The sequence below is a fragment of the Heterobasidion irregulare genome, assembly GCF_000320585.1.
Source record: "Heterobasidion irregulare TC 32-1 unplaced genomic scaffold scaffold_05, whole genome shotgun sequence".
Lineage (NCBI taxonomy): Eukaryota > Fungi > Basidiomycota > Agaricomycetes > Russulales > Bondarzewiaceae > Heterobasidion > Heterobasidion irregulare.
This window is the reverse complement of record NW_009258201.1, coordinates 530,450-546,847: the sequence shown is the minus strand read 5'-3', so window position 1 is coordinate 546,847 and position 16,398 is coordinate 530,450. Positions and strand designations below refer to the sequence as shown.

Genomic DNA, 16,398 nt, shown 5'->3' with positions numbered 1-16,398 from the left:
TCGCGGTCGTTAAGGGTGATGGAGCCGAATCGGGCATAATACCGAACCCGCGGATTGTCGAGTGCGCATTGACAGAGGTGGAAGCCGACCGCAATTTGAGAGGTATCGACGGCGAGGATGACGTTGGCTGCCGACCCATAGTCGATCGGCCGAAGGGCTGGCGATTCGAGAAGTGCCGACCGGAGGTCGTCCTGGGCCGCTATCTGGTCTGGGCCGAACACGAATGGAAAATCTTTGCGCGTTAACATTGTCAGTGCATGCGCCCTGTGTGCAAAATTCCGAATGAAGATCCGAACGACACCGATCGTCCCCAAAAATGCCCGAACGTCAGAGAGATCCCTGCAAGGTCCCCACTTCATAATTGACTCTACCCTAGATTCGTCGGGTAATCGTCCTTCATACGTGCACCGATGGCCGACCACCGTGATTTCGGCTGCGCAGAGTGTCGCCTTGTGTCCCGAAAAGGTCCCTCCGCTATACTTCATCCGCTGAACCACTCGATTGAGGCCTTGAAAGTGTTCCCACACAAACCGTCGTATGCCGGGGTTGTCGGGATGCGTCTCGAAGCCGCCGTTCGGAAGTTCGTATCGGGTTGGCGGGCCCCGAATTGGAACATCGTCGATGAAAGGAATGGTGGTGTCTGGTATCTCTGGCTGGAGGATGTGGGTGACGTCGTCGTGGAAGATCGGGACCGAATTCGTCCATCCCATGGGTAGGGTGACGAGTTGGTGGGCGCCGAATGGGGTCTGGAACGTGGTGAAGTCGCGAGATGATTCGGAGAGCCCTCGTTCGTCATAGCCGACATAGAGATCCAGAATGCCGCCGCAGGCGCGAGCTGCAAACTGTTCAGCGATCTGATCGGTATATGGGGGCACACCTGAATGCTGGATGGTGACGGCGTTCAGGGGTTCGAGGCTGTGAACGATTCGGAGTTTGGTGCCAGTGGAGGTGCTATTCATCTTCTTGACAACCGTAAACCAGCGCGATCGGTAGGACGAATTCGACGGCTCATAGACTCCAGCGGCGATCTTGGTTTTGATAAGTCGGCACACTTCGTCGTAGATGCCTGGTGGAATCGGAATGTTGCGTTGAACCCAGGGCTTGTGTTCGACCACCGGCATATTGACTGGAGGAAAGAAGTCCTCGCGGAAATGTCCGCGTTCCGAATCGTCCCAGGCGAATCCCATCTCTTGTAGACACATGAAATGGTGCATGAGCTGTCATTCGGCCGGCCAAAGGAAGTCGTCCGAGTGGACTTTGTCGATGAGGTCGCGTCGTTCGGCTGTGTATCTGCCGGTCGGCGTGAAGGGTGGGGGGTTCGGTGTCAGCGTCGGAAGGGCAGCGAGAGGGTCACCGAGGATGTTCCGAACGATTCGGAACTTTTCGGGGAGGTCGGCCAAGACTGGTCGTGTTTTCTGTGCGACCGGTTTGTACTTGCGCTTGGCGGCGAAAATGGCGACCGGGTCAGCGATATTAGTGGAATGGAGAGAACCGGGAACGAATGAGGAGAATAAGGACAACATATCGGAATCGAGATTGTTTTTGAGATGATTTTCGGGCCCCAAATCGGAGGCCATAATGTACTTGAGACAAAGATCGCGACGAGAGGGAGATGGAGAATGGAAATCTGAGGACGCTTCGATAAGTGGGAAATGGGGGGTATCATGATTGGTGGAAATGATCAGTGCAACTTCTCCTTGATCTCGGATCAATTCATCGAGTCGCGAAAACCCGCTTGTCTTCGGTGAAGGACTCGAGGGGGTCCTCGCCTGATCGTCGGAATGGTGGCTCGTCGTCCCGTGTTCGGGTCGCTGATGGTGATCGTCTGGTCTTCGTTTGAATAATTTTTGACGATACTTTCGGTGAGGATGTCGAATGGCCGACCGAGGAGAACGTCGTAGGCGGGGTTCCGAATAATGTGGACTTGGAGGTACAGGGTGATGTCGCCGATGAGGAATGGCACGTTGCGTGCCAGGCCCAAGGATCGGTCGATTTCGCCGTTCGCCGACTGCATATTGAGGATGATTTCGGGGTCGTAGATGAGCGCCAGTTCGTTGCAAATGCCTTCCGACATGGCAATGACTTGTGAACCCGGGTCGATGATGCATTCGACTTCCTGCTGATGATCGACGAGGGGAACAATAGACCTTAGGGCAGACGATTCTTTAGCAACTATCAATGGCTGAGGAACCTGACCGGGCTGTAGATTCTTCAGGTACGTTTCGTACATGTCGGGGATGATGATCGCGCCCGGCGGGGGTGTTTCCGGTTGGTGCAGGACATTGACGAAGGAGGAGACGGTCGGTCGAGTCGGTGGTTCGAGGTCGTCGATGGCATAGGGTAGATCGGCATCTTGGTAGAAGGTCCGAACATTGCTGGCGTCTCTGGCAGGCGATCGGCGTGCCGACGTGGCTTCCCTGACCTGTGAACGGACTTCGGCGGAGAGAGAGAGTAGTTCGCGCTGGGTAAGCGTCACCTGAGTGGCCATTGCCCTGTTGTAGACCTCAGCTGCTACCTTCTCGTCGTAGATCGGCGCCGTGGTTTTGTAGGCCGGAGCGTCCTTCTTTGCCGATGGTATCTTCGCCGGGGCTCCCATGTTGCGGTCGTGTGGCGGTGCATAGGTGGCGTCCTGGGCTTTGGCATATGGGTGGATCGGAGCATCGTCCTTGGCTGGTACCGGGGGCGGTCGCTGAGTCGGGGTGGTCGGTCGGGGTTCGGGTTCGGGAGTTTCGGTCCTCGCTCGTCGTTCGGGGGCCGGTGAAGGGGTAGGTGCCGAACGTCCTGCCTGCGCCATTTCGCGTGCCCTTGCGCCCCGCGTTCGGAGCGCGAATAGTTCGCGTTCGAGGCTCGCGATTCGCTGGACGTCGGTGAGTTGGTAAGTCGGGGTGACATCCAGCAATGAGGGTGAATCGTGACGGGAGGCTATCATCATCGGGTGAGTCGGCACCGCGTTTACCGTAAACATCATCTGTCCGGTCGCCAACTGGCCTGGATTCCTGCGATGCCATTCGTCAACTCGGTCTTTCAGGTTACTACCCGTGATTTCTCTCGGTACGAATGCCCCACTTGACAATACCACCTTCCCCTCGATATTCCTCTTGCATTTTCCGATCCGAATGTATTCGGTGACCTCGGGACAGGCGCGCATGAAGTGTTCGGGACTGCCGCAGAACATGCAGTTGTCGCCGCCTTGTCCTGGCTGTCGGGATGGTCGATCGGCTGGCCTGGTCGTCCCCTGAGCTGTGATGGCCTTGACAAAGGTGTCGGTGAGCCGTTCGAACATGGTCGCCAGGTCTTCGGCCTTGATCGCGTTGGTGGGCGGCGCGGCGGGGGCTGCTCGAGAGATGTCGGTAGGGATCGTGCTGTAGGCGGACGTGGTGCCGTGCAAGACGAATCGGGCCGCGTCGTGGATGTCTTGGAGGTTGTATGGGTCGTCTGGGAAATGATCGGGGAACTTGAGTTGTAGACGTTGAGAGATTCTTGCCCATAGCTCCGGTTGGAATCCTCTAGCGAAGGCGCGTCCTTGTTCGGCGACCGAGATCCGTGCCTTGCTGAGGAGGAATACCGTGATCGCCAGGAATCGCCGATGATAGTCGCCGAGTTCGCTGAGAGACAAGATGCCGACCCTGCTCGTTTCGCCGACTAGCTTGTCCATGTCCGATACCGACCATTTGCGTTCTTCCTCCGATCTGGGGTATAGCCTGTAGACCTCTTCGCAGAACTCCTTGAAGGTCTTCGTGGCGTCGGTGAAAGTGGTGAGCGATTCCCAAAGCTCACAGGTGTCGACATCTAGGAATCGGCAAGCGTGTTTCTTTCTTTCTTGTTCGTCGACTACCACAGACCGAACAAAGTGGAAGTCCAGATCGGAGAAATATCGTCTCAATTCGCGGGGTTGATGGGGGTCAAAGGTCGGGGCCGTTCGATCTCCACGAGCGGGCATGGATGGGGTCGCCATAGTGAGAAAGTCAAAGGTGGGGGAGAAGGTATTGTTTTCTAAGGTGATCGGGGATGGAGTCGCTGGTTCGAAGGAGCGTTCTAGTGAAGTCGGTCGGATGGTCGGTGTCCAGAAGACGGGGCTGCGTGGGATTAACGGAGAGATGGAGTCGTGGAGAGATGGGATAGGAGACGGGGGTGATTGTTCTAAGAGTGCAAGGTCGAGGATAGGGGAAATCGGTGGGAGTAACGATCGGTTCGGCGACGAAGGTGGGGTTAAGAAGAAAGTGGAGTCGGGTGGTGGTGAGAGCGATGGCGAGGATTCGAGATCAAGGTAGTGATGGTGGGATAAGTGTTCTGGGACTATATCGGCGTCTCCGAACAAACTTCGGTCGGCAGATGTTTCCTGAGTATTGAAGCTATCGATAACTGTTTGTCGTTCTTCGCGCTCCGCTGTTGGTCGGGACGAGCGACGTAGATTCCTTGAGGTAATTTTGAATACTAACCCCTCGCGGTGGGCTCCAAAATGATACGCTAGAGGTGGCTCTAAGTGCCGGGCACAACACCAAAACAACCTCTAATGCAGGGGGTGCTGGAGCTAGTATCTAATACACAAGGAATTGTTAGTGATGACTTTAGAAATCGATGGCGTACTGAGAAGCAACGGGGAGTATGAGATTATAGCGCCCGAATGGTTTCGGGACTGCGCCGAACACCGACCGAACGTTCGGTCGGTCGTGTCGGGGATTTGCTCGGTAACGAGAAGGTAGTGTCGCGACCGACAACTACGTGCTTCAAGAGCCACACGGGACTCTGACAATAGACGAGGGAGGATGGGGGTACGAGCGAAGAGACGAGTACGAACGCGAATGAGGCCGAACGACGAGGATGACAAGTTTTCGGGAGTCGATGAAGACGATTTCGATGGTTGAGACGAGTGCGAATGAGCTCTGAACTGTGGGGTGCGAAAGCTGGTTTATTCCAGAGTTGTATGTAGGTTTTTATAGTAAACTGAGCCCCTAAGTAAAATATTAAACAAGAAATGAGAGTAGATGTCGAATGGGCGCCAAGCCTTAGCGATCAGAGAAGATAAGGAGGTAGGTGAGATGTCCATATGGGTTCCGAAGGTGATAAGGTAAAAGGTAATCAGTGATGTCGAAATCCCGAACGTTCGGGATCCGTCGCCCGAGTGTAGGTAGCAGGAACAGGCATTGGAGAACCAATGAAAAATAAAGAAGAGGTATCGTACGACCAGGGTGGCCAAGCAATGGTGTAAGATTGCGTTTGACCGACCATGCGGAAGTTGGGACGATAAGCGATAAGGACCGACCGACTCACGGAGGACATCGGCCGATACGGGATACTGGCTCCGATCTCGTACACACCTATCGTAACCCTCCTGTGCGGTCATGGTAAGTACGTGAAGTGTGGGCGAACTGACCCAAGTGCTGCCGAATCGTCCTTCGGTGGCTTGTCGTCGGTCGGGTAGGGACCGACCGTGTTCGGTAAAAGTCGGCGTCTTCGATACTTGTCTAGCACTGTTCGGTATCTCCCCAAAGCTTCCCGAATCCCTCCCTCGGACCCTAGCGCGGGTGCATGCTCATCAGCGCACTGGAGCAGGAGCGATGAGTGTGAGATTATAGCGACCAAATAGTTTCAGGACTGCACCGAACACCAACCGAACATTCAGTCAGTCGTGTCGGCAATTTGGTCGGTAACGAGGAGGTAGTGTCGCGACCAACAACTACGTGCTTCAAGAGCCACATGGGACTCTGACAATATTCGAGGGGGGGACAAGGGGTATGAGCAAAGAGACGAGCACAAACGTGAACAAGGCTGAATGACAAAGATGACAAGTTTTTGGGAGTCAATGGAGACAATTTTGATGGTTAAGACAAGTGCGAATGAGCTCTGAACTGTGGGGTGTGCAAGCTGGTTTATTCCAGAGTTGTATATAGGTTTTTATAGTAAACAGAGCCCCTAAGTAAAATATTAAACAAGAAATGAGAGTAGATGTCAAATGGGTGCCAAGCCTTAGCAATCAGGGAAGATAAGAAGGTAGGTGAGATGTCCATATGGGTTCCGAAGGTGATAAGGTAAAAGTTAATCAGCAATGGCGAAATCCCGAACGTTCGGGATCCGTCGCCCAAGCGTAGGTAGCAGGAACAGGCGTTAGAGAACCAATGAAAAATAAAGAAGAGGTATCGTATGACCAGGGTAGCCAAGCAATGGTGCAAGATCACATTTGACTGACCATGTGGAAGTCGGGAAGATAAGCGATAAGGGCTGACCGACTCATGGAGGACATCGGCCAATACGGAATACTGGCTCCAATTTTGTAAACACTTATCATAACACTCTTATGCGGTCATGGTAAGTACGTGAAGTGTGGGTGAACTGACCCAAGTGCTGCCAAACATCCTTCAGTGGCTTGTCATCTGTCGGGTAGGGACTGACCGTGTTTGGTAAAAGTTGGCATCTTTGGTACTTGTCTAGCGCTGTTCGGTATCTCCCCAAAGCTTCCTGAATACCTCCCTCGGACCCTAGCGTGGGTGCATGCTTATCACCGGTGTCGTGCGGTGAGATGGTTTGAAGTCGGAGGGCAGGAAATAGCCTAATTGACACGCCAACCAATTCCAAAGAATCGTCGCCTAGACTGACTCAGGTTTTCCTTCTTTCCCGGAGCAGCCTAGTTGTTCATTGTTGAGGGTAATTTCTCTTGTTTATGTAGTGGTACCAGTTTATCTTACTATGCAAAGCTATGTGCCTAGGTTAGGAGGTGTATGGATCCTAAGGGAGTGGTTACTAGTGTGCTGTGAAGTGTGTTGTTCCTATCAAGGTGCTATGCGTTAGGATTGGTAGAGCAGCGTGAGAAATACTTTCCTGAATTCAGACCCTTTCCATTTGAAAGAATCCAGAGGATGAGTGTGATGAAGAGGCGAGACCAGGATATCAGACTAATAGGTGTTGAACTTGGTGTTTTCAGAGCTTCTTTACTAATGCAGGTTCAGACATTTTCTGACCAGATCAGACTTAGAACTAACTCAGTGTCCCGTTTGGACTAACACAGCTTTAGACTTATCAAAAGATACTTGGTGCTGACTTCAAAGACTTCAGTGATTAGTGAAGACTGCCTTACAAAGTAAAGATCACTTTACAGGGCAAGAGCAACTTCAACAAGAGGGGAAACAAACTGCATGCATTTCAGGGCACATGCACTCCTCTTTTATGTGTTTCTGGAGAGGCTGTGCATGAGACCTGGATTTGGGTATTTACAGATGTATCTAGGTGCTAAAGATTCTAGAATGAAGTGTCTGGTCTAAACTAGAACAGAGTAGGCTTTCCTAGATTCTTCTAGAGCATGGCCTGGAATTATTCCAGATTCTCTATTAGTCACCTGAGTAGCTCTAGGTTCTCTAGCCTCTCGATTCCTCATCCGCTCACTAAGCCATTACAAAGCCTCTCAGTGCATTAGAAAGCACATAAGGTCCATGCAATTCTATGAGAGTCTGGATCAGTTTGGCTCTACTCTGGTCCCTTCTAGGCTTCATCTGGTCTGTTAAAATAGCACCAAGGCAGCTTTGTTAATAAATACAGATACTTTAAGTCCCAGATAAGTCAAGGTTTAATGAAAGACAGCTGCATATACTCACAAACATAGATCAAAATGTCCATCCACATCCTAAGCATGAAACTGGAGCCAAATGAGAGTGTGATACTTGAAATGTAAAGACTGTATGAATTTTTAGGGAAAGAAATAAACAAGAAACACTAGACTAAAGGAGTAAGAACTTAATGAATCATGAATGGGTAAAGCATTCATGGCCTAGCAAATCGACGAAAGATCATACTTCCCACTCCTGCTAATGCTCGCCTCGCAATCTCCAAGACATTGCCATCAGATGCGGGAACACGTTTGCGGTCAGAGCTGAAGAGAGCTCGAATGTACTCACCGAACGTGTGATACATCGCATAGCCAAGTGGGGGAGGAGAGTTGACACGGAAAGTAGATGTCACCACTATGAACTGCTGCTCGTTGCCCGCTCCACCAAAGACGGCAATATGATCATCTTGCCAGACCATTTCGGAAAGAATGATAGTCGTAAACTCGTAGTCACCATCTGGCTTTCTTTCAATCACATCCACTGAAACCCCATCTTCCAACCAAATCCCCTCTTTCCTAGGAAGGACACAGACCTCCATTGATACTCCTCCAGCCGAAACAGGTGGCAGTCGAATTCCATCTTCGGCAGGAGGGATTGACATCATGGGTGGCTTATTCAAAGGTGATGGAGCTAGAAGAGTATGGGAGGTGACATCGATGCGGTATGTGGGTTCGTAGGGGATGGTTATAAAAGAGCGAGGTGGTGGGAAGACAGAGGATATGTTAAGCAAGTCAGGTCGTGGACCCGATGGGACAATTAGTGGATGGAAGTCCGGTGGTGGCTGTCGCAGCTCTGTGTGGCGATGAAGATGGAACAATGATCAAGGGAATGTGCCCCAGAGTGATGAGCGTGCAAAGGTGTTGTTGGACATGATGTGAGGGAGTGATGCGTAGATGTGATTACTAGCGGTTCTTGAATCACCTTGTTCCTCAATTTCCCGTTCCTTTCCAACATTCCTTGCATTGGCCTAGACTTGCATAGTTATTTCTTTCTATGGAACATTCTTGGAAATTACCCTGTCAAGGCACAAACTTGTTTGCGTCGTGACACCGGGCCTCTATACTGGGGTGTGGGATTCCAGCAGTTCTCTGTCTCATTCCAAATAAATTCTTCCTCTGTTCCATTATCAAATATGAAGTAATAATGTCCATTTTGGTATGAGCAGTTATCGTGGTTGGGTGGAGCATCTGTGTTGGTGTCTTCATAGAACCAATGGTCTCCCTGTTGCCAGATAGGGCAATTGTTATGATAGAACTAGTTATTTATACATCTAGTGCTGAGGGGGTAGTTTCAGCCTAGGTCTTGCTCCAGAGTGTGTGTAGTAATGCTTGCTTAATGGGGATCTATTATCCCCACTAAGTAAGGTTGTGAGAGAGGGTGTGGCAGCAAGCTAGTGTGAGCAAGGTAGGAGCAGAAGAGTCTATTCTAGTGTTACAAACTACTCATTCGGTAACCCCAAGAGTAGGAGGTTCTTCCCTAGGTCGCTCATAGAGGGAGGGTAAAATGTTGGTCTCGACTGTACATGCAGCACAGGAGCCAGACGTGTATTGCAGCATAGGCAATAGGAATAAAGACTGCAGTAGGAAGACTGCAGTATAACGAAAGCTCTATATGTAAGGATACAGAGAGAACAAAGTAGACAGTATGGAGACTGCCTAAGGACAAAGAGAATAGACTAAAGAGCATTAGCCTATTCTATGGGCTATTTATACTACTTTAGGAAAGGGCATGAGAATCCCATATATATATCCATAGGTATTCTCTAAGTTGTTTCTCTCTTAGAATGACTACTCTTGCTTTTATGCTTGTTTCTTTCTAACCAAGAGGACAAGGAGCTTCATGCCCATGTGTGAGTAGTTTGTAAGGCAGGAAAGGATGCCCACTGCAATAGGCTCATGATACTCGACCAGTAATGGGTGATCTGCTGGGAGTGGATGACCAAGGATATTATCTTTATGTATATATCAGGGTGTGAGGCTGCCTGGTAGTTGTGATGATTGTATCAGTATAGACCACTATAAAGGCCCAATAAGTCATGATCATAACATCAATAATTACTAACAATTGACAGGAATTGCTGGCAATTCCTAGCATTTGTCAGTAATTCATAATAGCTTCCAAACAAGATTGTTATAAATTGCTGTAATTGAGCCTAACTTATCCAGCTGCTAAATTACTAATTCTATTCTACTGAACTCACAAAATTTCAACCCATCAAAAACTCTTCCTAGATACTCAACAATTATCAACATTTGCCAACAATTTCCAAGTCTATAACCCAGCCCTAGACCCAACAATATCCAACAATTGCTGACAATTAGCTAGGGCCCTGGGTAGCATAGAATAGTGCACCCCAATATGACTTAGAGATAGAGTAGCAGGGTGTAACAATATTGGACAAGATCTAATAAGATCTAAGAAAGGTTAAAGAGCAGATGTGATATTCAGATTGGGCAAGATCAAAAGGCAATCATGGTTGTGGACAATTGTGGACAATTGTTAGCAATGAGATTGAGGACAGATTGCCAGCAATTGTTGCATCTTGCTAACAGTGTCTAATTGACAACAATTGCTGACAATTGCTGATAAGAGATCACCTGCCAGTTGTTGACAATTGCCGACAATTGTGGTATTTATATAGTATTTGCCAGCAATTGATACAAGATGTTATATATTGCTGACCGGACCCTAACAAGTTCGAATTTTGTCCGAGAAAACCCTTCATAGTATATCTATGCAACGCGAGCCAAGCGATCCAATTATCATCTACACTACTATCGTTCTGCTGGACCTCGTCACCCCTTCCCGCCCACCCCAAGTACGGCCTACGCTACGACGACCCACCGACCCACCGACCCCCAATACTAGCCAAACAGAAACACAGATACAGGTATGTTCTACGCGCGGACAGATGTTTCAGCGATACATGATACATAGGCTCTCGAGCGAAATCAATCATAAACCAGACGCGATGAGATTGGAGCACAGAACCGAACAGCAGAAAGAAGCAGAAAAAAGAAACGGAAAGAAAAGAAAAGAAAAGAAAAGAAAAGAAAAAAAACACAGAGCGAACGACGAAAAGGAAGACAGCGAGCACGAGAACGAGACGGAGAGGAAAACGGACGTGCAGGTGCACGAATCAGATACGGAACAGTCCTCAGCGGCAGACTCTGACCCCCGCCCCCGCGCCGCGGCGCCGCGCAGGGACCACCTCGACCAGCACAAGGTCGCCCCATCGATCAATCTCTATCCGGCAACTCGAACGTCACCCGGTTCCGCGGCGACTCCGCAGCCTCCCCGCCACCGCCACCACCGCCCCCACCCGTCCCATACCCCGCGTCCTCATCGTCCGACGGCACCTGGCTCCCCGGCACCGAAAACGACCCCCGCCCGCGCGGCGTCAGCGCCCCCGTCGACCCCGCCCCAGACCCAGACCCCGTGCGCTCGTCCGCGAACCGCACAGACCGTGCGGGCGACGCCTCGCGCACCGCGCGCCCGCCGCCGCCGCCGCCGCCGCTCCCGAGCCCGCGCAGCGACTCGATCCGCAGGTGCGATGCCCGCCGGCGCGTGTACGGGTCCGAGCCCGAGCCCACACCGACGACGGGCGAGATCGGTGGCCGCCGCCCGCGCGGCTCGTCTTCCGGCGACGAACCCGGCTGCGGCGCATGTGCGGCCCCAGCACCCCCATTGCCCCTCACACCGCCTCTCTCGTCGTTGTCGTTGTCGTGATCATCGCGAGCGTTATCGTCGTCGCCTTGCGCGGAATCGCCAGGGCCCGCCTGCGGCTGCGCGCGCGCGCCGAAGAACGCGCGGCCCTTCTTGCGCGCCGTCGGCTTCTTCTTGCCCTTCGCGCGGCGGCGCGGGCCCGGCGCCTCCGCCGCGGAGCGATCCGACGCCCAGCCCTCCTCCTCGTCCCTTGCATGTGCGTCGTGTGCGTCGTACCGCTCGTGCTCGTGCTCGTGCTCGTGCGCGTCGTGCCGCTCGGGCTCGTGGCCGGGCACGACGACGTCCGCCGCGCGCGCGGCCGCGCCTTCCATCTCGTGCGCCGCGTGCGCGGCCGTCTCCTCAATCTTGCTCCCCGCGCGCTCGAGCCCGCCCAAAAAGACGTGCGCGGCGTGGTGCGCGTCCTTCCCGTGGAACGCGCGCGTGATGCGCTCGACGTCGCTCGGCCCGTAGACGTTCCTCTGCACCTCGACCTCGACCTGCCACCACGCCATCGTCAGCCCTCGAAGCACACACACACACGCACGCAAACAAACAAAAAACAGAGCGGATGAACGCGCGCACCTCCTCGCCAGGCCCCGCGCGGCGCTCGATCACGCGATGCGGGCCCTCCTTCCACTCCTGGAGGATATCGTCCCCGTCGGGCGCGTTCTCCGCCTTGTACCGCTCCTCCACGGGCGAGCCCTCCTTCGTCTCGTCGCTCTCCTCGTCGCGGCGCGGCGGCGTCGCCTCGCCCGCCGTCGCCGACTTCTCGTCCGAGCCCGAGCCCGAGCCCGAGCCCAGCTCCCCGCGCTCCATCGCGTCCACGGGCGCGTGGTGGTGGTCCGCCGCGTCGCGATTGATGACGATATCCTCGCCGCGCATGACCGCGCGCGTGTGCGTCGTCCACTCGGGCGCGTCCGCGTCGTTGACGTGGCGCGACCACGTGCGCGAGACCGAGTGCACGCGCCGCCCGAGCGAGAAGAACGGGATCGAGAGCCCGTGGATGATGATCGAGGTGACGACCATGAAGGCGACGATGGGCTGGATCGACTCGGTCAGGATGCCCGTCTGCGAGTCCGGCGCCGCGCCCGTGCTCGCGAGCGTCTCGGCGGCGAGGGTGGAGATGAAGACGGCGCCTGGTGCGCGGAGACGGACGGACGTCAGAACGGAGGAACGCATATACGCAGGTAACGGATAGGTTGAAAAGAAGGGAGCGAACGACGACGCACCGATTCCCATGGGGCCAAAGTGGCCGCTGAAGACGGCCTCTCGCAGGCTCTTGACGTCCGGTATCCACTTGTACAGCGCGATCATCGCGGGCAGCCTCCGGAGCACCAGCACCAGGATCGCGATCACGACGAGCCGCCAGACGGAGAGCGACAGCTCTGGGTTATCGAACTGCTTAAATGGCGTCCACGCGCCGACGAACACGAACGCGGCGACGTTGAACAGCAAATCGATCACGGACGAGAACACGGCCTGCTCGGTCTGCTTGTTGAAGAAGCCGTCCCACGCGAACGCGGTCCCGCACGAGAACGCGGCGAGGAGGTCGTCCGAGCCGAGCATCGTCGTCGTGCCGATGGTGAGCAGCGCGAGCGAGACGTACTGCGCGACGTAGGACTGCCGGTCGATGAGGTCTTTGCGCTCGCAGAACTTCATCAGGTGGCGAAAGCCGAAGCCGAGCATCGCGCCCCACACGGTGCCGAGCACGATTTGATCTAGCGCGCGCGCATGCATGCACGCAGCGTCGAGCGACGATGACAATAACAACATTAACGAAATCAACAAAGCTGAAGAGCAGCCAGCACCGATGCGCACGCACAGAGCCAGAGAGTGAGGAACCAGTCTTCGACCGCGCGGGCGGTGGTCTTGTCCATGATGAGGTAGAGGGAGATGTAGAGGAACGGAAACGCAGCGCCGTCGTTGCACCCGGACTCGGCGGCCAGGAGGTGCCTCAAGTGGGCGGGGACGTGCTTGTCAGCGTATTTTCCGCCCACGACGGCCGCAGCGAGGATGGGGTCCGTCGGTGTGAGGCACGCGGCGACCGCTAGAGACGAGAGGAAGTTGAGCTTCGGGATGAGGGCGTAGATGAGGCCGGCTGATACAAACCAGCCCTGTTGGGGTTTGACGGATCAGCGGTAGGAAATGATAGCGGGGAAGGAGACACACCCAGGTCATGACGGGGACGAGGAGGAAGAAGAGGGATTTCCAATGGCGTGCCATGTAGGCTTTTGGGAGCTCGACGCCGATGGCGAAGACTCCGATGGCGAGGACGACGCGGGTGAACTCGAGGGTGATCGTGTTGGTGACCTGTTCGTTGCCATTGCCCCAGCCTCTAGGGTCGAATATGCCCGCACCGTACGGTCCTGATCGAACATGAGAGAAGGATATGTTCAGATGACACATTCACTCCGGGCCCTTGTGGCCAGGAGCGCCAAGGGGAAAGAGGAGCGCACCAATAATGACGCCGAATAAAAATGCCCAGCAGGCTTCGCCGATATAGAGCTGGGAGGGGTAAGCACGGACGGGATCGAAATGGCGGCGAGAGGGCATACCTTTTCTCTGATGAAGAGGGAAAACATTCCGAACTGGGCCGTCGGGCGAATTGAGCAAACGGACAGGACGCGAGCGAGGAGAGCGGGAGACGCACAAACACGACAAAGCCGCCCAATACGGCGTATGCGACATGAGGTATGGAGACCTCGAACTAAGGGGGGCTGGTGAGGACGGACGATGGGGCGCATAAGGAGCAAGTGGAGCAGCGTACGGGATGAAAAGTCATGACGTCCGTGTGAGAATAGGGATTGTTGGATCGTGGGACGTTCGTTGAAGCTGTACAGTCACCGTGCCCAGCTGTTGACCAGGTAGAGGGTGGGAGGTGGATTGGGAGAGGGGGAGGAGAGGGAAGGTTGTGGTCGTGATAAGAAAGGGCTCGAGTTGCTCGGGATCCAAGACGGACAAGGCTGCCGAGACGGTTATGGCAGATCTCGATCGCGCGTCTCCACAAAATATATTGCCCAGTCGGGTGTCAGAAGCAGGGAACAAGCCGGGCGGTGTCTGTACGAGGCTCGGGCGGTTCCTGCTGTGCTTCGGGGCGGGTGGGGAGGGCATGGGATGAGGGACGCGTAGGGGCTTATAAGAGGGGGGACAGGCAGCAGCGTGTGTTGTCGAGACGAAGCGGACGCGACGGCGGGGGCGTCCCAGAGGCTGTGCACGTGCCGTCTGCGGCTGCGGCGATCTGGTTTTGGCGCCTGACACGGCTCCCCTGCGTCCATCCTCGCCCCCGCCCGCCCCCCTTGGCGTCCACTCGAGGACAGCGACTGGCTGCAATCGTCTGCCAGGCCCCGAGCGTATCGAACATCCCTGCTTGGCCAGCACCAGCCCTCCCCTCACGTGCCCGCCCGTTGCCCTCCCGCCAGCCCCCTCGTCATGCCCCGTCATGCCCCCCCGTCATGTGCGCCCTCCGCAACACAAACGTGGGATTCTGGCGTGTGCCCTGCGTTTCACCCTCTCGCCCCGTCACATCCCCCATCCCTCGTCGCCCCGCCTATGCCCATACCTTTCCTTGGCTCTCCCCTGGTCTGCCTTCGCGTCCAGGCCTCCGGTGCGGGGCACCGGTAAGTCCCCGCCCTCGCTCGGACGTCGCGGTGCATCCCAGATCGTGACGGCATCCGCGACGCAATCATCTCGACCCTGGCGCCTGCTGCCTCCTCGCCATCCCCTCTCCGCGGTCGCTGGCAACTATCCCCGCGGTCTGCCTCTGCCTCTGCCTCTGCCTCGCCGACCCGTTGACGCCCATACCCTCGAGGTCGCTTAGCCGTCGCGCTCCCCGTCGTCCCCACATGTGCCTGACTGACTGCCCAGGTGAGTGTTCCTTCATCTCGCACTGACCCTCACCCCGCTGGCTGGACGACCCCTATGCGGCCCCAGCGCGCGATCGTTTCGCGCGCTCGTCCGACGCGTGCAATGCGTCCGGCGGGTCCCGCGGCACGCCGCCTCGGCCACGTTGTCCCACCGGGGACGCGTGCAGATGACCCGCGCACAGTTATCCGCACCCCCGTTCTCCTGCCCACCCACCCACTCGCGCGCCCCCGCACCGCACGCACCCCCCACCGCGCTTCTAGCCCCAAATCCGCCCGCGGCCCGCGCATCTGACCCGTCCCGTGCTGCCTCCAGCGACCCACACCGCGTCACCACCCCCACCCTCGCCATCCCTGTCACCCACCGTCACCAGCGAGCCCCGCGCGCGTGCGCCCCTATTACGCACTCGCACTCGCACCCGCCGTCGCCCGTCGCCTCCTGATCGCCGGTTTAGGCTTTTGACGCCTCGACGGCGCATACAGGGACCGTCACCGTCACGCGCGAGACGTCCGCCGAGCGCGGATGTGGCCAGGTGGGGGCCACGCGGCCGGAGGGATGGGACGCGGTGTGCATCGCATCGGCGGGCTGGCGGGCTGGCTGTGCCGCGCCGCGAGCTTTGTATATATATACCCCGCGTGTGGGATGGGATGGCCACAGGCACTGTGGGCGCACAGAGACGCACTGCGTACGTACGGAGCGCACGCGTGCATATGTGCGTCTTCGCTGGATGACGACGTGAGGGCGTGGCGCCGTGGGCTCGCGCCGCTCTAGGGACGCGCAGACGCTCGGCAACGAGCTTATTGCGCGGCTGCGGATCTTCGTGCCCCGTGGGGGCGTGCACGCTCGATCTGGAGAGACAGGGACGCCCGGTTCGGGATTGTACCTCGGTGTCGTGTGCGGCGGATCAGGTGACTCGGGGCGCCTCGTTCGTCAGCCGCTGTGTGCGTTCGGTATTTAGAGGCCCGTCGACGCTCCTTTGGGCTGCGAGAGCCCCGAGGGGGTCGCGGTCACGCGTGGGAGATAAGGGTCGCGCGTCGCGAGGTGGCGGGTGCGGGTGCATATATGGACGCTTTGTGGACGCTTGCGATTGGACGCGGGCGTGTATGCAGGCGCCATTCCGGATGGTTTGGCCCTGCCAACCCCCGCAGGCAATCAGCCTTCGCTTCGCGTCTCGTCCCAGTCGCACAAGGACGTCGATGCACGCCTGTCGGTGCTCCATGTTTCTTGTCGGCGT

General features: G+C 55.8%; 6 protein-coding genes across 6 annotated transcripts; 2 read left to right on the top strand and 4 right to left on the bottom strand.

Moving 5' to 3' along the window:
- Positions 1-537: 537 nt before the first annotated feature.
- On the top strand, positions 538-798 carry HETIRDRAFT_318331 (uncharacterized protein; the record flags this gene model as incomplete). Its single annotated transcript, XM_009547799.1, has 1 exon — positions 538-798. One exon carries the CDS (start codon positions 538-540, stop codon positions 796-798), a length of 261 nt encoding a protein of 86 aa, XP_009546094.1.
- A 910-nt stretch (positions 799-1,708) lies between these two features.
- HETIRDRAFT_417580 (uncharacterized protein) lies at positions 1,709-3,955 on the bottom strand (the record flags this gene model as incomplete). The annotated part of the gene is made up of 1 exon (XM_009547798.1): positions 1,709-3,955. One exon carries the CDS (start codon positions 3,953-3,955, stop codon positions 1,709-1,711), a length of 2,247 nt encoding a protein of 748 aa, XP_009546093.1.
- A 3,797-nt stretch (positions 3,956-7,752) lies between these two features.
- HETIRDRAFT_426864 (uncharacterized protein) lies at positions 7,753-8,199 on the bottom strand (the record flags this gene model as incomplete). The annotated part of the gene is made up of 1 exon (XM_009547797.1): positions 7,753-8,199. One exon carries the CDS (start codon positions 8,197-8,199, stop codon positions 7,753-7,755), a length of 447 nt encoding a protein of 148 aa, XP_009546092.1.
- A 3,464-nt stretch (positions 8,200-11,663) lies between these two features.
- HETIRDRAFT_51284 (Na+/H+ antiporter) lies at positions 11,664-14,085 on the bottom strand (the record flags this gene model as incomplete). The annotated part of the gene is made up of 8 exons (XM_009547542.1): positions 11,664-12,439; positions 12,533-13,021; positions 13,126-13,417; positions 13,473-13,669; positions 13,760-13,808; positions 13,859-13,891; positions 13,954-14,010; positions 14,071-14,085. The coding sequence occupies 8 exons, from the start codon at positions 14,083-14,085 to the stop codon at positions 11,664-11,666; spliced, it is 1,908 nt and encodes a 635-aa protein (XP_009545837.1).
- Positions 14,086-14,852: 767 nt separating this feature from the next.
- On the top strand, positions 14,853-15,606 carry HETIRDRAFT_451236 (uncharacterized protein; the record flags this gene model as incomplete). Its single annotated transcript, XM_009547796.1, has 3 exons — positions 14,853-14,907; positions 14,962-15,090; positions 15,173-15,606. 3 exons carry the CDS (start codon positions 14,853-14,855, stop codon positions 15,604-15,606), a joined length of 618 nt encoding a protein of 205 aa, XP_009546091.1.
- A 52-nt stretch (positions 15,607-15,658) lies between these two features.
- HETIRDRAFT_451235 (uncharacterized protein) lies at positions 15,659-16,280 on the bottom strand (the record flags this gene model as incomplete). The annotated part of the gene is made up of 3 exons (XM_009547795.1): positions 15,659-15,778; positions 15,858-16,086; positions 16,135-16,280. The coding sequence occupies 3 exons, from the start codon at positions 16,278-16,280 to the stop codon at positions 15,659-15,661; spliced, it is 495 nt and encodes a 164-aa protein (XP_009546090.1).
- Positions 16,281-16,398: the final 118 nt, after the last annotated feature.